The sequence below is a fragment of the Amblyomma maculatum genome, chromosome 6 (genome assembly GCF_055883805.1).
Source record: "Amblyomma maculatum isolate TAMU_Amacu chromosome 6, ASM5588380v1, whole genome shotgun sequence".
NCBI lineage: Eukaryota > Metazoa > Arthropoda > Arachnida > Ixodida > Ixodidae > Amblyomma > Amblyomma maculatum.
The window spans coordinates 153,430,455-153,455,072 of record NC_139349.1 but is presented as its reverse complement, the minus strand read 5'-3'; the positions used below and the strand labels follow the sequence as shown (position 1 = coordinate 153,455,072).

The following is a 24,618-nucleotide window of genomic DNA, read 5'->3' as shown; positions in this document are numbered from 1 at the left end:
ATGGGAATGCAGCTCACATCAACTACAAAAAATTGAAAACCCAAATGAAAGACAGTGGGAGGCTTTGCTGGCCAGCTCTGACCCGGAGGCTCAGCTCTACCTGATCACAAGAGCTCGCAAACTGGCGAAAGCCAGTGGTACCCTGGACTGGGGGCGCCAACTGCTCGTCAGCCTCGGTTGAAGAGGCGAAGAAAAAGATCCCCGAGCAGTTAATAAAGTTCACTCACTCACTCACTCACTCGCCTCACCCAGGCTTACATGATAATCAAGCCGCGCCACATATGCCCTCCCATATTTCCCCCTCAAGTAAAGGAGAGAGACCGGGTGAATGCGCTCCTACGAAGTTGCACAAAAACGGCTTACGACTTGACCAGTTCATCCAACGCCTCAACTCGGTGTACATAACACTTTCGAGGAACTTAGAGAGGCTACATTAACGGCAGAAGTATCCCGTTTATCCAATTCATTGGCTGGCCGTACTCTATTATTCCAATTAAATCTTAGCCTAGTTGCACACCCTACTGACGTTATACCATTCCTAAAAACATGCACCATATGAGCGAGACGAGGGCCAAAGAATCGACAGTATAAGCTAGGACCAAGAAGTGGTCTACCGTGGACTCAGCGGAATATGTCAGGCTCCCGTATTATAGTCCAGCCGACAATCAAGCAAAGCTGCTTACTTCCAGCTCGATAATCGCCAGTTCCGCCACAGAAGCAGAATAGGCAGCCATCGCGCTTGCTCTCATTTCTACACCTGCCACAAAAATTATCTGATCCCAAATCTGCCACTAAATTACGCCAACGGCTATATATCCTACACCGCTGCTCGCTTATTACGCTTCTGGCAACTCAATCGGCGCCTCATAAGCCTCAACTGGACGCCAGTAAATGCCGGCCTTCCTGGCAATGAGGAAGTTAAAATCGGCCCTAGGTCTTACATTCCGGGCTAGAGGAATAGGGCCGGGGAGCGCCTGCTTTCCTTCCGTGATATTCTCTCCTACTACCCCGGGACCATACTGGGACAAACGAAGGGAATATCCCCAGCCCCATCCCTCATGCATAGCGCAGTCCGCACACTGCCAAAACTTGCAGGCTCGAACTGCTCCAACCTTGCATGTTCGATACCATGCACGAAGATCAATTCTCATCATGCAGACTTTGCGGTAAACCAGGAGACTTCCTACACATCCTTCTGGCATGCCCCCATTCCACATCCCCCATCACCGAACGTAGCAGTCTTGAGTCTCATATGAACAGCACTTCAAATGAAGACCCACGCTGGATCATCTCCAGGGCTATGAGCAGGACTGATCTCCAAGGACTTTCTTTTGCTTTGTAAGGGCTCTCCCGTGTTGCAAGGGCACCCAATTAGGTGTCATTCCGGGGGCTTCGCCCCCACTATTTGTATATATGACAATAAATATTTCTACCAACATCGCCTCGTGCGGATCAAGAAAGAAAAAGAAGAGGGAGGAATTAGAGTGTCGCAGCAATCGTCGTCCGCCACCGAAGCGGTGGCAGGTGCAATGACGGCCTACAACAGGTACAACCGCTGTTGGCAGGCGAGCCCCCGCCGCTAATAGCGATGGCCTACCATTCACAGCTCCGTAGGGCGAGGAGCAGCCACACTCTGGATACAGATCCAGAGGCAGTGTTGTTGCGAAGAAGGAAAAGAAATTGACGAGCCTGCTACTGCCTCTGGCTGCAGCCACCTCCGCTGCCTCGTGCGGACAAAGGAGAAAATAGAGATGAAAAAGAGGGGGAAAATTACAAGGTTTCATCGCTGCTGAACCAGCGAAAACATTCTGCTCGGGTGACCGAGCATTCTTCCTCAGCCCACATATAAAGCCCCGCTTTAGCCAAGCCGTATGAACGTGCCTTAGTGGCCTAGGAGTAACGTGAATGCCAGGGTTAGCTAGCAGGCTGATTCTGACATAACCGTCCCATGTGAAACGAGAAACCCAAGTTGGCAGCTCCTGCCAGCTTTTGTGTCACGTGGGGTGTGACGTCACGCGCTGTGCCGCGGCTGCGATTGTGCTACGCTGACCACTCGAGTTGGTAGTAGCCCAGCTCACCCTAGTATATGTGTCACGTGAGGTGTGAAGTCACAGCGTCACGTGGGTACGCTGAAGCCCTGAGAGCTCGAATAGAGCTCTGCACATGATTTTGCGGCCCGAGCCCAGCCCGGGCCCATGGATCTAAACCCGTGCCCGGCCCAGGCCTGAGCTGACATAAAGCAGGCCCGAACCAGGCCCGCACCATAAAGACCAGATTCGGCCTGGCCTGGCACCCAGTCTGCGCGGACTCCTTAAAAATATACAGTTAAAGCGAAAAAAGAGAACGCTTCACATTTATTTATTCCATCATAAATGACCTAGTCCTGATTGACATAACGTTATATAACAGAGTCCACATCCCAAAGAGCACAGAACGAAAATTCTAAACACACAGAATGGATGCGATTTTCAAACGACTGCATGAAGCATTCCTTTTTTATTGAAAGAACGCAAGACTGCACTACCAGGGCTTATTTGGGCTTGTTGGTTGCTAGGATTGGATGCAGTGGCTATCACACGAGGAAATGTCCACCTACCTTCTGTATGCGTCTTCCACGTGTGCTAGCCACTATGTCCGAAGCAAGATTGTAATAAACTTACCAATAATATTGTATATGCTAAGAGCCATAAGTAATTCTCTCTGTTGTCCCAATTGCTGGATTAGCAACGGTAGGTATGCTGTTCACATAATTTTTCCTTTGGTCATGACTGTATTTCATGTGTAATGCTTTTTTCTAATTTACTGCTATGAGTGTACTTTTGATCTCAGCAAAGCACTCCTATCTTAGCCCTGCATAGGACTGATAGTACTATTGAATTAAATGCTGCTCAAATGGTACATAGTAACAAACCAAGATGGGAGAAAAATGTGACAAAATATTCTTCTGAGCTGAGGAGGGCATTGTTAAATACTGGCAGAAGCAAATGCCTGGTGAAGAAATTTCTGGCATGCCATCTTAGTTAAAGCTATTATGCTCATGCATGCTCAAAAGCTATGGATTACAGGGATTTTAAATATGGCTCCATATTATCAATTAGCTCTTGGGGGAAGTTATTTGCTTAATCACACACAAAGAGACTGCCCCCGGCAACTATGCCACAGGAACCTGTGTCATCAAGGGCAGGAAAAGGAACAAAATCTCTTGTGCAGCAATATTCTATTGAATAACTCATGGCCGCTCTCCACATTTTTATGGAGACGAAAAAAAAAAACGCCTGTTTATTTTGCATCAGTGCGTGTTTGAATACCCGAAGATTCCTAAAGCAAAATGCTCTTATTCAGTTGAGTTTTTCGTAGCGTAGAGATTTTTTTAGGGGGGGGGAGGGGGGGAAGACTGATTAAAGGTTCTTCTCCAGTGAATCTTATGAGGCTTCATAAGTCCAGTCGTTGGTGGCAACACGAAATCAAAATGATAGAAGAGTGCCTTCGGCTAATATGCTGAAGTGTGCTCACTGATGGCTGAAAAATCCCAAGCAAGCAGAGCTGTGTACTTTAGTAGGCACGTGCTTATGTAAGCCAGATGTGTGTCATGCGTTGCAGTGCTCCATAAGACCTACACAGTAGCAGAGCGCGCTGCAAGGTTTTGTATATTTTCTTTTTAAGTTTTTCGCTCGTGTTGTTGAGTGCCGAGAGGTGTGCGCACCTAAGTTACTTGGACAAACCACTGAGTGCAGCTGATTAAACTCGGTCTATAAATGAGCGTTCTCTCATTCGCCATTAAAAAATGTACTATTAGTCGTTTGCTCATAAACCACTTTAATGATTTTAGCAGCAAGATTTCTTCCTTCCCGAAAGAGGCAGTGTACAGCCAGCCAAAGCCTGCCCGGGCGTGCCACTTCAAGCTCGAGCCCAGCCCAGGCCCAGCAAAACACCAAATTTCAACGGGCTGGGCCCGGGCTTTCGGGCCGGGCCGAGCCCGCCTCTCGGTCTCTCTAATCGCCTTCGACCTGCTAGTACCCAGTCTAAAGGTCCATTGATGAGAATTTTGTGTGGAAGAGTTGATACAACCAGCATCCACTTGGTCCCAGACGACTTCGCTTTCTCTCGCCAACACATATAGGGCTTTCGCGGAGAGGTAGGGCGTGCTTATTGGCTATGATTCAATGTTTGGCAACTGGCCTCTCTCGGACCTTTCTGAAGAGGGCGGAAACAGTCAGTCTTTTACTCCGAGACTGGGACCTGGTCTAGCTGGTCTCGATCTGCTGGCAGTACTTAGTTTATGTCAGTTGACGGATCTTAAGATCAGAGATCTTTGCCGGATTTGTTGGAGAGGATGAAAGGCATTTTGTATGCCAGTGATTTCGTTTAGAAAAGCAATCATCATACATTTAGTAAGGAGCCAGTACTTCAAAATTCTTTGGCAGCTCGACCATTGTGGGAATGCGCAATACCTCTTGTTATGCTAATTTTTCAGCCTAGAAGCACCTTCGTGTCCCCCTCAATGGTGGCTTCTATGTTCATCCCAGATATACCTACGGCGATCATGACACTTCAGCGAAGCAAGACGCTCATTTTTTCGATCCTCCAGGTCAGTGCATGAACAAGTGTATGAAAGTGCAACAGCGGCCGTACTCGCATACCTGCATTTCACTATCCTTTATTCTCATCTTGGACATCTTGGGCCCCAAGTCAGGATCAGCAAGCTATCATGGTGCAGCCGTACTGCTTTTTCCTACCCAAAATGCTAAATAAAAAATAGTTGAATTTACACCAAATTCCAGCTGCTGAAATCTCCTGTCTTCCAGCTACACAACAGTAATCTTACTAGAGAAGGGCTTTTTCACCTAATACTGATACCTAAGACAATTCTGCGGAGTGCCCATTTTTATCTGGGAATTCAGTTTCTGCACTTAATCTGGTGGCAACAGACCAAATGCAGTTCTGCTGACAGCAGAAAAGCAATGGAATGACAACTTCCACCACTGCCATCTCAGTGACGTACAAAAAGGCACACAGCAGTGGTTACAAGATATTTTTTCACCACGAGTCCCCAGATAGCATTTGCACCATGTATGTGCACGTAACATTTTCTCTTATACAGTTCTGTAAGACAACAGAGAGAGCTATAGAACAGAAAATTGTAGGTGCAACCTTAAAGAGATAGGAAACATGTAGACTGAGTCAGAGAACTCAAGTTAGTGGCATTCTACTTGAAGCCAAGGAGGAGAAATGGGCATGTACAGGACATGTAGTGCAAAAAGAGGATAATCAATGGTCGCTTAGGGCAACAATTTGGATTCCAAGGGAAGGAAAGCCTAGCAAAGGGCGGCAAAAAATTAGGTGGGTGAGGGGTCAAGAACTTTGCGGGGGTCAAATGGATGCAGCTAGCACACAATTGGGTTAAGGAAAGATATGGGGAGGCCTTTGCCTGGCTGTGGGTATAGTCTGGCTGATGATGATAACTGCCATTGCAGTTTCACTGAATGCAGTCAACAGACTCACCAGTGGTATGTGGCAATTGTTCTGCAGATGTCTGAAACAAACCCTGTCTAGCAGTTTCAAAGAGAAGGATATGCATTTGTACCGAGCCAGCTCCAAAAGAAATTTAGAAGCTGTTACCCAAGTGGTCTCAAAGGAGGTTCCATGGGAGTTATCCCAAACGCAGCCAAAGGGTCAGACTCCCAAATAGAGCATTCTATGCGCCACTGAGCAGTAGCGTAACTAGAGCAGCTTTTGTGAAGCAGTGTAACAGCAGTATCTACAGCTTCATCTTAAAATTAGAGCAGCTGTGAGTAAAAGCAGATTTCCTGCCACTGGTTTCATTCAAAACAAAAGTGACGGCATAAATACATGATTAATGTTCTTTTATTGAGCAGTAGTTTCGATAAAATGTGTAGAGTGTTGACAGTGCCTAGAAGCAAAAAAAAAAAACCATATTAAATGCCTAAAGGCACACCAACTTCACTGTGTGTACAACTCACAGTAAAAACAGCCTTGTTTGAACTGTTAAGAAGTATCACAAGAACACGCCACTAAACACAAAACTGTCTGGAAAGCAATGAAAATGTTTCACACCACCAGTCAATGCACCTTCTCATAAGCGAGCAACTTTGCACTGAGATGCATCCGGTAAGAAACTGATTTCCACTGCTAGGTCATACCGACAATGAAGCACACATATTACGCAGGTTTGTGCCATATTTCCTCTCGAGCTTAAGAGTTGTAATGGGTCCCAACTTAATGCGTTCCTTCATAAGAGCAGCCCATATCAGAGTAATTCAGTACAACATACAGATAACTCTTTACACCAGGACATACTATTACACATGCACTGCCTTGTGGCACCGCTCAAGAGGAGCAGTGAACAAAATGCCATGCAAGTTATCACAATTGCATTGAACAGACTAGAATACAATGAACGAAATGGGCTAAATGTAGGTGATGCTAATGTAGAAGGGGTATTAAGAGGTCTACTTGCTGGGCTCTCCTGCTTTGCAGTGATGAAAGTGGAAGGTGTTCTACTGAAATGACTGCTTGAGTTGTCTTTTCTCCCACACATCAGTTTTTGATCCGACACAGCCCATACGGCAACACCTCGTACACACATCACTACAGCAGAAAGGATAAAAATGTGCCTGCACATACATTTGTCCACACCCCATAGCAAGAGTGCAATGGTATAAAAGGTTATAAGGTTTACGTTAGGTATGAGGGATGCCATAGTGGGGAGGCTCCAGAAACTTAAGACTGCCAAGGCCCTTTTAACATGCACTGACATTGCAGAGTATATCGGAGCCTTGCGCCTTGCCTCCATCAAAATGCCACCGCTGCTGCTGGGATTGAACCCACGTCCTCGAGACCAGCAGCCAAGCACCCCAACCACTGAGCCACAGCGGCAGGAGAGCAGTACAAAAATGTCGTACTATAGACCAAGACACAGGATAAATGATTACCAAAAAGTACCTGAATTCAACCAGTGTTTACAAAAGAACATGGTAAATAATATCACAGAGCTTCCGCACATGCCCTTTCCCCTCCTCTTTTAATCTTCTCAAAGTTAATAGCTCCTTTTCAATAGCACAAATCTAATTTGGAGGGAAAGCACGCTTGTATTTACACAAATGCCATCTTCTTTAATCATACTGTGAACAAGGCCCATATACAGGCTGGACCAATAGAAGGTCGAACGGAGGGCTCCAACTTCAGCATCTATATCTAGTCTGGAAGGTATCAGAAAACATTCTCTATGAGGTCTCACAACCATGAAATTCTACACTGAGAGCAGCACAGCACACTAGCTTCTGGTTTCACATCCAAGCTTGTCTTGCAGCTTTTTAAACAGCCATTTCAGCTCAAAAGCATCTCAAAATCTAGCCTAAGAGATAGCACGCATACCAATGGGATGTCATAAATTATTTGTGTGGTGTTGGGCTTGAATGCAGAAGAAAAACCAAGAAAATATCAGTGGTGATCTAAACGGCTCCAGCAGCCCTCTTATACATTCTAAAGTGCGTTATGCCACTGCCCCATGGAGCCAATGAGCAATGAGTGATCATATCTGTGCCCTTATTTGTTGTCATGGAGTTTCTCCTATCACACCATTCAGAGGCTGGAGTCATGCTTCACATCTGAGACTTCTACAGTGCAAGTAACATTTCATGAGCATAACCTATTTTCTGTGCCACATGCACTAGGTTTGATGAATGCACAAACAGATGTCACACGGAATTGAGCAGACAGAAATGAATTAAAATGAGCCTTTACACAATCAGCCTGCCGTTTAAAGGTGACTCCAAGATTTTTCTGACATCGATGGATAAAAGTGTTATAATCCTTTGTCATAAACTTTACAATCAAATAGCTTATTGTTTCAGCCTAATTAATTTTTGAAATTCCCCATTCCACGGCCTCAAATGAGGCAATCTCTAGAGGCAACTTTACACGCGTTGTCATGAGCTCATATGCCCACTGATAATTGTAAATTTCAAGCTTGTTTTTGGTCACTGATGACAAATGGAAGCTGTTATTAGCAGTAATTAATTTAGCCAAACAATGAAACACTAGAGGTCTTGACTTCTGCTTCTACTGTTTCATAATATTTTTATATTATAAAAACTCTACATCAAAAGTAACATTAGGACATCATAAAATATAATGCGACAATGAACTCAGTACGTAAAAACGTCCTCCACTGTTGCTTTCTTTCCTTAATGCCAAATCAACTCCCGAAAAATCTACTAAAATTACCAAATTTTTAATAGTTAATTTTTCCATGCAATTTTAAATCTGGAATTATGTTATGCAACTGGTTTCTGGTAACAATTAACACAAAAAATTTGCATACCATCACATTAAGCCATCAGCTTCTCCTGAATGCATGAATGTCGTGTAGAAAGTCAGTGCCAGTGTCAGAAAAATATTCTAGGTCATCAGCGATGCTGCTGTCAGAAATCTTCCGAGAAGTAGCTATTTTTCTTAGGGCATTCTCATCATTGGCATTCTTCACGGACATTGCCATTAATTACGAAATCACTGCTTTCCAGTCTAAAACAGGCGTTAAGGCTGCAGAACACAATTTTTCATGGGCAACTACTGGTCCTAGTGTTGAAACTTGCAACCAATGCAACTGTAGACAGTAACAGATCTTTGGCAACTGGAGCATGACATCGGGCGGTCTAGTGTGACTCGTCATTGCCAATATTGGTACGAGTACACCTCGATGTTAGCGGTTAAAGGGTTAAAATATAAAGTTGTTATAGTAGTAAGACAACTACCAAGAAAGAATGATGACAAAGAACACAAAAGGTTACTGTTGTACCGCTATGTTAAAAGGCCTGTTCTCTGGATAATCCGGGTTTGGCATTGAGAGCTAAAAAATGGTGGGGGCTTAGGCATGTTTGAACCTAGCTGTAGGAGCGAAAACTTTGTTGAGCATCGTTTTGTATGGTACAGAAAGGTTGTACACAATTGGACAGTCTGAATTAGGGGGATGCTCAAGGTTCACATAAGAGTACAGACGCGATACTGTCTTCAACACTGCCTTTTCATTTTGCAATATATTGCTTATGTTCTTTGTTTAAGTTGGTTTTTGGGGAAAGGAAGGTGCAGCGTCTGTGCGAAATTTCGGTGGGCACTTATCAGGCTGAGGTCATTCGGACCCAGACTGGCAAAATTCGAAGTTACACCCTGAGTAGTAGAGCCGGCACTCAAATCACTGGCATGGCTCTGCCAGGTGGCAACTGGCAGGTGGCATGGCCCTGTCTGGCCTGTTGATTATGTCACATCACAAGACCACATCACGTGGCATGCCAACTCAGGCAGGTCGTCCGAGATGGGAAGGTGAGATAGAAATCGGAAAAGCTACCCCTATAGACCACGTAGGCACATTTTAGATTCGTTAAAGTGAGGCTTTATATCTCACTAATGTGGTAGCTTACGTCTGGATGCTGGTGAGTATCAGTGAGATAAAACAAAGCACAGTTAAGGGGTTACTGATTAAGCAAATAACAAAGTACACATACACAAATCGGGATTCATAAGTGGTAGCCATTAAGGCTGCTACGTCATGCTGTTACAGGTGTACATTCGATGCCCCCAAATTTTTTCTTCCATTATTCTCTTGCCTCAGTGTTCTCTCTGTCAACGCATTATACCCTCTTCTAAGCTACATTTTTTTGGGTATGTCTAGTACCTGTGAAGTTTTCGCAGGCGGAAACAGCAAGCGCACGCATTTCACACTAGCACATCTTTTTCTCTTAGCATATCTCACAAGCACCGCAACTGCGCTTCAACCTCCCCAAAAATAATACAGCCACATTTCTCCCATACATCACAATGAGGGCGTGCCAACCAGCGCAGTGAATTACGACACAAAGCAGAGAAAGCTGGGAAAGCTGAGAGTTTCTGAGAAAGCTGTATAACTTTCCTTTGTAGCCGTATGGCTGCGCTTGGGTGGATGCAATGAGTAATTACTCCCTTATTACAAAGCAGAAAATGTGGCTGTCCTCCTGCAATCATTCCACATGCTCAGCAGGTACATGGAACCCACAATGGCTGTTGTGTTTCCAACTCACTGCGTTTTCCCATCATCACCATTTCAATCTGCTGCCTTGACAAAAATCATCCCAGTGGTCAGATAACCAACCAGTTCTCACACTTGCACGATTAGAAGCTTTGATTTGGTTATGTATTCTGTCGAACATCTATTGCCCTGAATGGGCACCATGAAATGTATCTTTCTGGCCCAGATTATGGAGAAAGGTTAAGGACAGACAACTTTGGAAAGTACAGCTGCAAAATATTTTGAGCGCACATTAATGAGGGTGTGCCAGCTTGAATTCGCACACATAAATCTAATTCTTACTCAGGTCTCGAGAAGGTATGCACATATAAGGACACAAACCAGCAATAGGAACTGCGTACACAAAAGCAGACGCATGTAACACTACAGCAGAGCCTCGGTGGTATGAAACTAGTTCATACAAATTTCGGGATAATACGAATTCGTAACTATGGCCGTGCGGATACAAACAAATGCCTCAGCCAAAAAACATCTGAGTGGATGCATTTTCCATGCTGTTTCAGTACACGGATTTTGTTGACTTTCTTTAATTAAGGTAATACTTAACTTCAGACGACACGAAATTCTTCACGAGTGTGAGATTTATATCACTGAACTTCTGCTGTTCTAACACTAGCACCTCTGCCAAAGAAATCAATCAGGAAGGTGTAAGGACTCCTCATACTATTTTCAAAAGGGTAAGAAATACCGATTGACATTGGTCTGCCTGTCACCCTCACTTCTGTCTAGGTTAGGCAGGACCAGAGATGAGGGTGTTCGAGAACAGCCTTGTTCGTTGTAAATGTAAATTGGCTTATAGGAAAGAGAAGGTGCAGTATCTCTCACATTTTCTCTGTGGATGCCTGAAGCACACTGTAAAGGAAGGGAGGAAGGTGGGAGTGAAAGAAGACAGAAAGAGGTGCGGCAGTGGAGGGCTTCCGACAAATTTCATCCCCATGGGGACCTTTACCTTGCAGTGACATAGGACAGCACACTGTCTGCTTTGATCTTTCAACTTATAAAGCCGCAAAAAAAAAAAAAAAAAGACTAAAAATTCAGGCTGGGACCATACACTCTATCCAGAAAATATGTCATCTGAATCATATCACTTTCTTTAGGGCACTTCCCACACCCCTCCCCTGCCTTGAAACATGAGAGCAGAAGGTGATTGCAGAGTGCATGACATGCATTCGTCCATCTCACAACAAATGTCATCTGAGTTGCATGAGGCTGCATGGCAGGATTCACGCGAGACCAGCCCTCATGATCACCAAAAGGTGCGGAAACAAATATTTTTTAAAAATTGTTTATGGTTTGTTGGCTGGCCCTCAAGGACTCGTATGCCACAAAAACAACCAATTGCTCCACAGAAAGCCCACAGTTGGTGGCCACTTCAAAAACCGTTTCAAAACTCCTGCCATACAATGTCTAGGAAGCTGTGCTGCATTGCTCACAATAAAAGCAAAGAATGGTTCTCCAGGTTAATGCCAGGCTTGTTCACACTCAAACTGCGTGCACAAGTGCCATTTGACAATAACTTTTCTTTTGTAGTACTTTTAGGTTGGCAAGCTTCCGGAGTCAGAGAGATTTTCGATCTCCTCATTTTCATGATATTGAGATGTTTCTGTGAGTGTCAGCAAATTTTGGTCAAATAATACTGCCCAATTATTAAGAGTATTGTAAACACTCAAATCTTCGCACTAAATACTCAAACCTGTTTGCTAAAGGAAGCTGGAGGTGCAGGGATTGCAACGGTCACAGCAGAATTTCTCTATCAAGCTTCAAAGATTAACGTTTACGCAAAGGTCCGATAGCCTGACAAGCGCATCTTGAATGTTGATAGTGAAATTTCGATTTAGCTGCTTATCTGGGCAAACTAGAAAAGCTACTTCGATCATTGCATTCTTTCCTAATAAAGCTATGTAACCATATTTTGAAAATTCCTTTTTGCTGACCCATTTTCTCTGCACTGGGTTACTACAATTAAAGGGACAATGAAAAGATTAACGTTTACGCAAAGGTCCGATAGCCTGACAAGCGCATCTTGAATGTTGATAGTGAAATTTCGATTTAGCTGCTTATCTGGGCAAACTAGAAAAGCTACTTCGATCATTGCATTCTTTCCTAATAAAGCTATGTAACCATATTTTGAAAATTCCTTTTTGCTGACCCATTTTCTCTGCACTGGGTTACTACAATTAAAGGGACAATGAAAATTCATGCCTAAAACAAGAAAACATCCACGAACAATTGATACTCCATCAGTCTTCTGCACAAAGCAAACATTTTTAAGCTAGCTGTAAGGTCACTGAAGATATCAGTGATAAAAAAAATGATGCTCCTCCTCTCCACTTCAACTTGACACAAGCCCTGCTGACGTCAACAGGAAGTGGATGGCTACAAACATGCTCAGGTGAGGGTGTCGCCTTAACTGGTTCTGAGTGGTCACCTAGAGCACTTCATAATATTATTTGTACATTATAGGCTCTACACAAAGCTCTCAAATTTGACTCGAATACTCGCAAAGACCACCTCTATGGATTGCTTGCATTAAAACATTACTATAAATACTAATTCAGGGTCCCTTCAATGACTAATTAAATTGCATAAATCAGAAACTAATTAATAGAAAAAAATGTGGTACATTTGAGAGTAGACCAAAAAGCTGGGCAAGCTAGTATAATTTCATTATTAATGGTTTAGAAAAAAGGAAAATAGCTTCAAGACCAGTGTTTTCTTTCAGTTACCAGCATGCACTTTATGCAGTGATTCCCGAGCAAAATCAATGCTTTTGCAACAGCTGTACTGATAGCGGCAGAATGACAACTGCAATATGCGAAACACAGAATGCTCGTCAACCCTCTTGGAGCAAGAGATTAACCACTGCTGGCACAGACATCGCAGAAGCATTTTCCCTTGGTTCACCAATGCACATTTCCTATCAACTGTCACTGAGTCGGGCAAGTACTCGAACAGCCAAAATGTAATAGAAAAAAATTATTACTGAATTAATGCAGGTTAAGGATGAATAAGCAATCAGCTTAGCCCTCTCCGGATGCTATGTGTTGGCACATGCGAGACTTGCAGATGAAGACCTCGACATTTAGATAAACAAGTTTGCATGATGAGGAGCAATACTGGCTCTGTCTGTAAAATTTGTTAACCTATTCTAGGATCAAATGAAGTCATAATCTTACTCTGTGGCGCTGAAATGTCATGCGCAGGTAAAGTAATGATTAGCTTGAGCATGAACAAAGCACCACAGATTGAAGCTTAAATGTGACGAAAGGAAAATAACAGACCTAGCTCAGCCACTGCAATTGGAAAGTAATGCTATGCAATGCCAAAACAGGATGCATACTCAAAACAGTATTAGTCTGATTAAGCTTCTACTTCTGCTGCAGTGGTCCGTGCACCCGTAAGAGAGAGACAGTGGTCATGGGCTTTGCCATACAGGACAAAGCTAGACTTGAGATCCCTTGTATCGCCTTCTGTCTAAGTGATGCCTATAAAGCACTGCAGCTCAAAGAGGATGGCTTTGCAATTAGCAGCATCTAAAAGTGAGGGGCACACAAAGTCAAGAGGAGACCCCTCTCTCTCCCTCTCTGGCACATGCATTGCACAACACGCCTAAAAAGTGTCGTAAAACCGCAGTGCACAAGCGCATCTTATTGGCAAAGCAAAGGGACCAATGACTTGGCACAGGCAGAATAAAACCACTCGAGGTCCCACTCTGCCTCCACGGATTGTGTAAAGACAGAATAAGAAAATTATGAAAAACAGAAGCAGCCTTATGCTGGGTTGGTGCAGTCCACAGCCCACAACCACATCAGAGCAGAATGTGGAAACAGTCTGCGTTGCATGCAGTGACAACCAGAAAGCCACATGCACGCACAGGTCTACCATCTCTTTCATATGGTCCGTTTATGACAACCTGGAATGTGCCTTCTGCACTAGCGGATATATTTTTGTTCTCTTGAGGTGTGACAAAATATATGAATGGCAAAGAGAATGCACATACTTTTAAAAGAAAAGGGAAGCATCCACTGGACAGTTCCACTGAAAATTGAACACAAGTGCTGTTAGCGGCATGGAATGGACCAAGTGAACAATGACAAGAACACCGTTCAAAGGACCAGCACAGTCAAGTGAGCACCGCAACATATATATTGTAATAGTTAAATACCATACCTAAGTAATGCCATGTAACTGCTATTAATTAAAGCTACAAAATTAGGAACTCTCAATAAAACTCGTTATTGCTATTACACACAGTGCATTGACAGCGTGACTTGCAAACACCAGACTTGCGCACGCACAGAAGTGATAGAGATTAAAAGTATAAAAGTTTGGAACTGACAGTGAATTATGCAAAACAGGGCGCTAGCATTTAACACCATGTCAATCTATTAGTGACGGTGAATATGTCGAGGGCAACCCCCTTAAGACCTGGACGAAGCAGAAATTTCAGCCAGCAAAAAAAAAATGGAACGTTTTTGTGCACAAACACTGCCATCGCAGGTCTCTGCTCTTCAATGCACCTCAAGGGACAAAATCTTGGTAGGCCAGCAGGCAGCCTTTGTCCCAATAGTGAGTCCATACTTGGCAAACCGCAGCTGCACCTTGTGCTAATGTTGGTCCAGATTTGGGTCCACAAGCCAAATAACAGCACATGGCCCTCAATGCCACAATCTAGGCAGACACAAAATTGTTGATCGAAGGTGCACACTGTTTGGGGGCATTTAGGTTTCCTGGCCATTCAAGGCTCGAGTCCGATTGCCCCGATGCTAGCAAGCAATGCCAAATAAGCTTTAGCTGCGCTTTCTTCCAGTGATGTGAAGGAGGCCATAATTTTTTACCATTCGTGCTGTGAGCACTTTGGGTTTGTACTCTGAAACAGCGCACCCCCTTCGTAAGAAACATTCACACTTGGTGTCTGTGCTGGCAGTCAGTCGTCCTTGGCTCGGTGTGAGAGCCGCGATGGCTTCCACGCCGCCAGGCGTCCCAGCAGCTCTGTGCGCACGGCAGCTGTCACCTTGGTGACCAAGCTGGTGGCAGCCGCAGCCACAAATACCAGATTGTAGGTGAGCACCAGGGGAAAGCTGGCCAGCCACTCGATGCGGCCAAAGTCACCCAACAGGTCAAAGTTGGTGATGCCTGCATCCGCACACATACAAAACAGCATCAGGTGTGCAAGCGTTATGCGAGGCATGAATGGGGGACAACAGAGGGTCTGCAAAAGCAACAGAAACATAGACTCTCAAGCTCTCACTGGTAACACTATGTCCTTACTTGTCCTCAAATGGGAACAAGTAAGGATGAGCCACCAGTGCTAGTGAGAAGTAGGACCTTTCGGGAGAAGAAAGAAAGTTATCAGGGAGGCCTTCTCCATTACATCTGAGACACCTTGGCAGCCTAGTTCGTTCTCACGCACCACGAAGTGAATAGCGCAATCTAAGACACATACGTGCACAGTAGGATGAAGCCCACCCAAACTGATTTAATTCGCTTACTTGTTTGTTGGGCCTTCCTGTGGGGAATCTTCCTGAGCCTACTCAGGTGATTACTCTTGTGGCATCAGTAACCAGTGCTGTGTTTGTTCCTTCATCCTACTGTGCGCATCTAGGATAATGCTGTTTCCTTCAAGATGCCACACATTCCTTGAAGAAAAAAGCTTCATCGCACCCTACGGGCAACAGTAGAACTAAGCATGAAGTTGTTGGAAGCGCTTTCATGAAACATCATAGGCCCAAATACAGGGCCTGTCAATGCCTGGACGAGCTTGAGTCATGCTGTCTCCAGCAAGACCCAAAGACCCTAGTGACACCGACGTCCTCACTGATAGAAACTACATTCTATTATTCGTGCCATAACAAGAAGGAGCTCTATGGGCAGGCCACTGTAGTTCCCGGAAGCTCAATTTTGCCACCAGCTAGACTGAATTGTCCTCTGTCCTGTGTGCTGCTAATGCGGGATATACGGTCATACATATTTCCCATGTCTGTCATGAGATGAATAATACAGTTCTGCTCCCTTCGAGCATGCCTTTGCATGCCAGCCTGACACCTTAGCCATGCCACCTTAGCCTGACACCTTAGCCACGACCCTTAGCCATGCCCGTTGCTTTATCTAGCTTTCAGAACCTCAGGATTTTTCACGACACTCTCGTCTTATTCGATGCTGCTCCTCTTCACCTTTTCACTGACCGTGACTGCTTCCTCCCGTCTCTCAAACCTGAGCTTCTAGTGTAGAAAACTAAAAGACAAAGTTTTTGGAAGGAAAGCTACTTTGCATATGTACAATGCAATTCCCCAGACACCTGTTGAACATACTGACAGTATTTATTGAAGAAGTGTACTTAAGGCCCTCATTAAGGCCCTTATCGACATGGGTGTAATTTATTCTGTCATTTGTCTCACTCTGCATTCTTGCCTAAGTAAAGTGACAATTACATACAATGGTTTCTCATTCTGAGAGGCCAATGACCCTCTCATCAAGCTCAAGGAGCAATTCACTGCGCACGTTTTCACAGATGACCGGCAGCACAATATGAAACTTGTTGTTCTCCTGATTAGCTGACCTTGGACTCCCCGTTAACGTCTGCTTCATCTCTTGCTGCGAATGCTTCATCCACATTGTGTACACTGAGCTAGCACCAGATTCTATATGTTCACCATGATGTGCGCTTCCTGTAGTTGACAACACTGACTACATTATGTGGCTTGTACGTCAAGGGCTCACAACTGTCATCATTGACTATGTTCTCAATGACGATGCCTTAGTTATGCCAGCTCCATGGTAGGCCTCCGACGACACAGCTCTTGCCTAGCTTGTTCCAACCGCTGCTGCACAGCTGCCGCGGCACTGAACACTACTGCCCAGTCTTTATTTATTACTACCAAAAGGCCCCACTGTTGCTTTCTACGGAGACTCTGCCCTCCTCAACATGATTTCCTACGCATGACTGCCAGGTGATATGCCCACTTCCCATTGCACCAGATACAGTGTCTGCTGCAGGGGTCAAAGCTGAAGGCTACAGCGCCAAATGCAGTAATATTTCCGCATAACAAGAGGGTAATGCATACGAATAACAGAAACGAAAGTAATACTAACAGACTCACAACATTCATACTATACACGGCATGGTAGCAATACGTACAACACATGCAAGAGTATTACCCAGAGTTCCGTTCAATAATAATCTGTGGCATAATGCAGGACAATTCTAATAACATGCAAAAAATTTTCTACATGAATATGGTTAAACACAAGGATATGATAAAGTAAGGACACAATAGAACAATATCTTCAGCAGACATATGACTAAAGTACATGCCAATGTCTGCACAAAACACCTTATATTATTAGGACATCTATAATGTGCTTTTTGAATGTACTTATGCAGGTTGTGATATTTGAAGTACAGTAAAAGCTCGTTAATTCATAATTCGACCTTCGCGCCTGGTCCCCAGAATTATGTATAGGAGTCTATGGGACGAAACTCTCGTTAATTCGGACGGATTTGACTGCACAACGGATAATTCGGACAACTTCGGGCAGCTACCGAGGCTCGAAAACGAAAATAAGACGAACGCGGCGCGATAGCGATACCCAAAAGCAGCATCACCATGAACATTAATTAATCAGCTTGGCTAGACTTGTGGCTGGATGGGCGCTTTTTCTTGTTTTTTCACGAGTCGACATTACTGGCGGTGCCATTTTGTCGTTTTGCTGCTGTCGGTGTGCTACGCTGTTGTACTGAAGACTACTCGCTTTAGTGCAACTCATTAGAGAGTTTTAGAATAGGGGGCCCCAAGCTTTGGGGCCCCAAGCTTTGGGGCCCCCAAGGAGCTTGGGGCGTCGAAATGCGCATGCGCAGAACGTAAGGCGCGCTTGGGGTCTTGGGTTAACGCTAGGGGCGGCCCCTATTTTTCGGAAATAGTGTTCGCCCCAAGCCGCTGTTGGGTCGCTTGGGTTACGGCAACATGGCGGCGCTCGGCCAAGCGGCAGCCGCTCGCCTCGGCACACATTCGTCGTCACCGCTCCATGGTGTCACGCGTTCATGGAAAACGAAAGGCCAACGAAGCTTATGCTATGTCTCATGATGCCCACACAACCAAATTTTAGCGATAAAACGCACTATATTTTCAGATTGCTTCCGGATTTACCGAGCTGCTAGGCTTAGCGAGTTCGCCTCCTTTGGTTACCATGGGGACCAGATGGCGGAAAGCGCAGAAGGTTCAAATGAGGTTTCCCGGTCTCCGCCTGAATTGACAATTGGCCGATTTCGTCTTGTCCGACGAAAACGGTTTATATAACCGGTAGTCTTAAGATAGTGTTTGCACAATAATAGTACTTTTTGACGAATAAGATAGCGTTGTTGACTTTTATATAGTAAAATGCTTTTCCTTGGCTACCGTCGTGGCGCTGCAATCAACTAACGCAAGCCCGGCTCCGCTGCGTCGGGAGAACCCCTATTCTAAAACTCGCTGCTCGGCTAGCACGTTGCACTGCCGCGCGCTATTTCCTTGGGGGCCCCAAGCCTTGGGTCCCCCTATTCTAAAACTCCCTATTGCTTCTCTGTTGTGCGCTGGTATCACCGCACTCGCCCCCAATGGCAACATCGGCGAAACGGCCGAAGAGCTACGAGGCCAAGGACTTGGCTACCAAAGTGGAAATTTTGCGGGCCCTTAAGAACAGGCTCTCCCGACAAGAAGCAATGAAAAAATATGACGTTAAAAGGAGTACTTTAAGCACATATGTAAAAAATGAAGAACAGATTCTTCAGGCGTTCGAAAGCAAGAAGTTCCAAGCGTCAAGAAAGCGTCTGCGAACAGCAGCTCATCCGGAGTTGGAAGAAGCTTTGCCTCGGTGGGTGGTCAACTCGCGTGATGCAAACTTCCCATTGAGTGGACTCCTCCTCATGGCGCAGGCCGAGAGGTTTGCACTGATTATGCATATCGATGGATTCAAAGCGTCAGAGGGGTGGTGTGCGCGCTTTAGAGACAGACATGGTCTCGTTTTCAAGACTGTGTGCGGCGAAAGAGGTGCCGTCAACGAAGATGTTGCAACAACTGGAAGAACGCTTAGCTGCTGGAACATATCACAGCATATGATCCAAATGACATTTTTAATGCTGATGAAACAGCACTTTTCTTTAAGGCATTGCCTGACAAGACTGTGACAATGAAAGGAGATCCCTGCATCGGAGGAAAAATGAGTAAAGAACGAGTCACCATTCTTTTAGCCGCAAACATGACAGGGACAGAGCGCTTGCCACTTGTCATTGGAAAGGCACAAAAGCCACGGTGCTTCAAGAACGTGCCTGCTCTTCAGGTGGAGTACCGGGCTAATAAAAAGACCTGGATGACATCGGAAATTTTTCGCGGCTGGATACAAAAGTTAGACCGACAGTTTTCCACGAAGAACCGCAAGGTATTAATTGTCTTTGACAACTCTAGTGCACATAACAGTGCCACCGTACTGAACAACATTGAAGTTGTTTTTTTTTGCCGCCCCAACACTACATCGGCCCTCCAACGGATGGACGAAGGTGTAATTCAGTATGTGAAAACTAAATACCGCAGGCGCGTGCTGGAACGCATGCTACTATGCAATGAAGTCGGCAAGCAGTACGACGTGGATCTTCTGAGTGCGGTCAACATTCTTGCCTACGTTTGGAAAACACACCTGCGCACATCATCGCTAACTGTTTTCGACACAGTGGCTTCGTTTTGCCTGAGCCCTGCAATTACAAAGTGGCAGAAGTGTCGCCAGACGACAATGCAGATGACTGCCCGGATTTCGGAGGTGTGCTGCCGGATGCGGTGACACTCGCCGATTACATCAGCATTGATGACAGCGTTGCTACAGCCGGCTCTCTAACTGAGGAAGAAATTGTCCGGGACGTACTGCACGGCGAAGATTCAGAGGAGGAAGAGGGGCTACGAGAGGAGCAGCCTCGGCCCCCTCGCACTGTGAAGGAAGCAGCAGAGGCCCTCGTTGTGTTAGAGGAATTTTGTTGGGGCACTGCAGATGGCATGCGCGCTGCTGAACACCTGGAAGGACTGAGGAAAATAGTATCCGCGCGGGTTTCTGCGGGAAAGCAGACAAGCATCCGTGATTACTTTAAGTAATAAAGATATGTTGAGATAAAGTTGTGCATGTTTTTTTTTTTTGTTCTATCGATAATTCGGACATTCGGTTAATTCGGACATATCTTACGGTCCCTAGAAGTCCAAATTAACGGGCTTTTACTGTACCTTCTAGTTTATTAAAAGCAGAAACCATTTGGTTGCAACTGCTTGATTTGCATAAGTCAGTCTTGTTTTTTGGGCGCGTCTTTTACTATTATGCCGGAATGAATGAGCAGAGTTTTTTTCCTCGTTCCAAATGTGCAGCTTTCAGAGCTGTAAAAACTAAAAACTAAAGTAGTTTGTTCTAAAGCTCGTCGACCGTCAACATTTTATACTTAAAGAGCAAATGGTGAGATACCCAGTGTCCTGGCCAAAACCGGCAATGCCGAGCTCAGCAGTAGCAAGATGGCACAGTTGCCAATGATCTGGGTGAGTGTGGCTGACCGAGGCTTGGGACGCAGCTGGCAGAATACAGGCAGTGAGAAGAAGCCCACCACGGATGCAAGCCACAGGTAGCTACGACAGTGTCACGCCAGCTAAGGAAAAGATCGCTCAAACAAGAAAGCAAGAACAGGCACGAATGAACAAAGTTGCCCTGAAATTTCGCTTTCACATGCTTTACACAGTAAAAGCATAATGAACTGAATCCAAGCCTGAGAACACCTAGCAATGCAAAGTGCAAAAAAAAAAAAAAATGGTGAACATGTCTTGTCCAGGCTTCTCGTCATCCCAGGCAGGTTTTGTCTTGTAAAGTATGAACGAAAATGCTAGGTAACAGACTGGCACTTAAGGGGAGACCCTGATCTTTGATCAAATTTTGTTAATATTTAACTTAGAGAGATGAAACATTTGTGGCTAGTGTAATTTGGCATCCTAAAAACAAATATGCAATCAATTTTTGCCTATCTGTAATAGATGTCGATTTTAATTGCTTAATTAATCAACATTTTGCCCGAGTTTTATATAATTTGTACATTATTAAATGGCAAAAGCTTTATGTGTACTTGTTCTACTGTAACCCTAGAGTGCAACTATATCATCAGCATAATTTTAGAGTGCACAAATTTGTCAAAATTTTTTTCTATGAAAGTACTACATTAATTAAAGTTTGCCAAAGAAAACTAGTAGATTTTTGTTATGGTTGCACAGAAGGATGTATAAGCTTTCATATGCATCAGGAATTATTGAAATCCGACCACTCCATCAAGAGATACCTTGGGCAACAGCGCATGTTGTGCTAAAAAAATCACTTTTGAGAAAACGAAGAAAGAAGTTTCAAAACATAGCCCGCACTTATTTACTGCAAGCATGGCCACGAAATCGGACACACTTTGTGTTACAACCTTCCAGGAACATAATCACAGTCATTTTCCTTGATTCGCTTCCTCTTCATGGTCTGACGAAAATTCTCGGCATTTGCATGTTTCTTGTCAGTAGCCTTGAGCTTCTGCTTGTCTTTTTCAGGACATCTCTGAAGCACTGTACTACCTCAATTGAGGTTCAGCTCGGTCAGAATTGCCTCAGTGGCACACTGTTTACCCGAATTAAACCTGAGTACTGCTTCAGCAACAGCAGCTTCAACTGTGAAGAGCGAGGCGTACCTGGTTTTTTTGTACAAGTGACCAAATGACAGAATGCAGACTCTCATTTGCGTTCTGAGTCTACCCCCTCATACAGCGCTCCAGAAGTTTCCTTTCAGAGAGACATGTATAGACTGGCAGCAAGGCTTGTGCAACATGTGGAGGCAGGTTGTATTTGTGTTTTGGTGGAGCGTCTTGCTTTGCCACTGCCCTGTTATAGCTGCACCAAGACTGTTCACCTGTTGGGCACCGTGAGTGGTTTGGGCTTTTGTCGGTTGAGGTAATGTGGCAGTATGTGGCAAGCACAGCATTCTGCATCTCATCAATATTTCCTTGGTGCGCCTTCAATACTATGCCATAGTAGCTGGAGAGTTTCGTCACAAGGTCTCCGGTCAGCTTCCCCTTGCCACCAAGGCTCTACTTTCCTTCTCCCTTGTTTTTGAGCAGAAGACTGCGAAGGGCTGCGTCCAACCGTTTGTGAACATGGTTCATGCAATCTTCTTTTTCTATGCTCAAATAGCCATAGACTCTTTCTTCCTGGAGGCTATTAAAAGCTCAACTGTCTCCATCACACAACATTGTTGTGTAACAAAGTCCAAGCTTTTCGACAGACCGGCCAAAGAGAATCTTGGCAGCTTCTACCTCCATTTGGCCATGTTTGCTCGAAGTTTTTTTTGGCAGATGTGGCTAGCTGACCATTATTCGTGCTGGTCATTTTTTTGGGGCCAAGCCGGCATCTCAAGCAGAAGCTCGATAGCGCCACAAAGTCAAGCACATATCCTGTGAATAACTCTAGTTAGCCAAGCTCCGTCAAAAGAAACGGCGATACTGCCTGGATTTGAAAACTGCAGATCCGAGTACAGCGTCTTTACTGCTACCGCGCACTTTTCTGCATGAGCGCAGCTGCTTTCAGAGCTGCAGGATTAAGCTTTTTTTTTTTACATAGTCCTGGAAGGTCTTTTTGTGCATGCCACGGTGGGAGATATTCAGAGCAGAAAACACATCGTTCAGCACAGTCTGGCCGTTACCAGTGCTCATAACAGCACGAGTTGCAAGCAAATTCACCTCGAAGAGATTGCAGGTCGTATTATCCCCGGCCCTTGGTGAACTCCATCTGGCTCCAAGTTTTCCACAGACATCACAGCTCATAACAAGCTTCACTGCAATTCCATACTGTCGCCCTTTCTTCGAAATGTCCACTGGACTGCCACACACTTTGCACTGCACGTGCCGTTGAAGCAGATCGTTCACCTCCGCCAGACTCAGCACAACAAACTCCGTTCCACTGGTCGCGTCGCATGGAGCTTCAGCTGAGGACGAAGGCAAAAGCAAGTGCTTTCGGCGCTGTTCCTCGTTTGCCCGGTGTTCAGCTGCTGAAATCTCGTCGCGCGAACGAAACACTGTGTCAACGCGCACTGTTCGCCCTACTTCACCGGCTGTGGTGGCCGCTATCCCATCACAAGAATGCGAAACCGCGTCAACGCGCACCGTTTATTTCGCTTCATCGGCCGTGGTGGCCGCTATCTCGTCGCGAGAACGACACACCACGTCAACGCGCACTGTTTGTCCGACGTCAACAGGCGCAGTGGTCGCGGCACGTGTTCGCATCTACCGCGGGTACGCGGGATCGAGTTTTCGTTGACGTCGCTGGCCCGTTGTGCTTTCGAGGCCACCCTTTCGTTTCTTACCGAAACAGTGCGCGGTCCGGAACTTTCTATGTCAACCAGCCATAGCAGCGAGAATAAGAAAGTCGCGTTGCGTACCTATCGGCAGCTCGGCAGCTATGCGAGCGACGTGACAAGATGGCAACCGATGCGCTTTTGTCTGGCAGACGACGCTTCCAACATTTAATCAGGAGCCTGCGCTTGCCCCACGTGACGCGAAAGCACCAATGCTGTGTGTTTTTTTACTATTTTTTTTTTTAAGACATATACTGCCATGGTTGCTGGTCAGAAAAAATTCTCTTGCTAAAAACGGACTGTAGAAGAGTGCAGCTTTCAAACGAGACCAAAATGGCCACACTGCGTGCAGCCGTTAGCGCGGCGCACGGCGTTGAAATTTGAGATTCCGGGGGCAATTTTTATGAGCCAGAACGGTCCAGTTACTGACTTTATTCACTAATATCTCGCTAAATACGCATCAAAATACATTATTATTTCAGCAGTAACTTCTTTAGAGCTTGTAGATTGTGATAAAAAAACATTTGAAAAAATAAAACAATTATTTGACTATTTTTCGTCTTCAAACACCCGGGTTTCATTAAATTAAAACAAAGTATAACAGAGTGTTGCAGTAACAGCCTTTTTGCAGTAACAGCATATCTGAGGTACTGGTAATGCCAGTGCAGTTGATAGTGCAAAGTCAGAGGTGGCTTTGGTGTGACCAACTCCCAAGACTGTTAGCATGTTCATGCAGCCCATCGTGCGCACCATGCCATCTTGCAACAGCCACAGGACAGCATTCAAATGGCACTTGAACTAACTGCTCTGTGACCGTTCTTATGGGCTTCAACGTTCACCCAGCTCCACACATCTCCATTGTTATGTTGGGCTGAAGACAGCAGTCAGCAGTGATATTTCCTTCCAGGTGATATTATATTAGATTGGTAGACTTTCCTGTTCACAAGTGCTACACTTGGCATTCTCTTTAAAAATGTGCAGTGCGCGGTCTCCTTATTCGTGTGGCCAAACTAGTGTGAACCTGAGTATTAACCGCTTTGTTACTTAGATATAAAAACCTTCCTACGAGCACAAAGTGACTGTCAACAATACTGCTTCATTTCTATTCTTGCAACAGGCTTCTGCTGCTCTTTTCAAGATAACCGAGTTTTTCATGTTTCCCT

The 24,618-nt window shown here is 45.1% G+C and overlaps 1 protein-coding gene across 1 annotated transcript in view; it reads right to left on the bottom strand.

Annotated features, from left to right (window-relative positions):
- Positions 1 to 5,847: 5,847 nt before the first annotated feature.
- lili (LMBR1-like protein lilipod) overlaps positions 5,848 to 24,618 on the bottom strand; it is a 79,597-nt gene continuing 60,826 nt past the window's right edge. Inside the window, exons 14-15 of the mRNA XM_084607565.1 lie at positions 20,555 to 20,712; positions 5,848 to 15,217 (exon numbers count right to left, since the gene is read on the bottom strand). Coding sequence (XP_084463691.1) covers positions 15,009 to 15,217; positions 20,555 to 20,712 — 367 coding nt within the window. The 3' untranslated portion in view covers positions 5,848 to 15,008. The remainder of the gene's footprint in view (positions 15,218 to 20,554; positions 20,713 to 24,618) is intronic.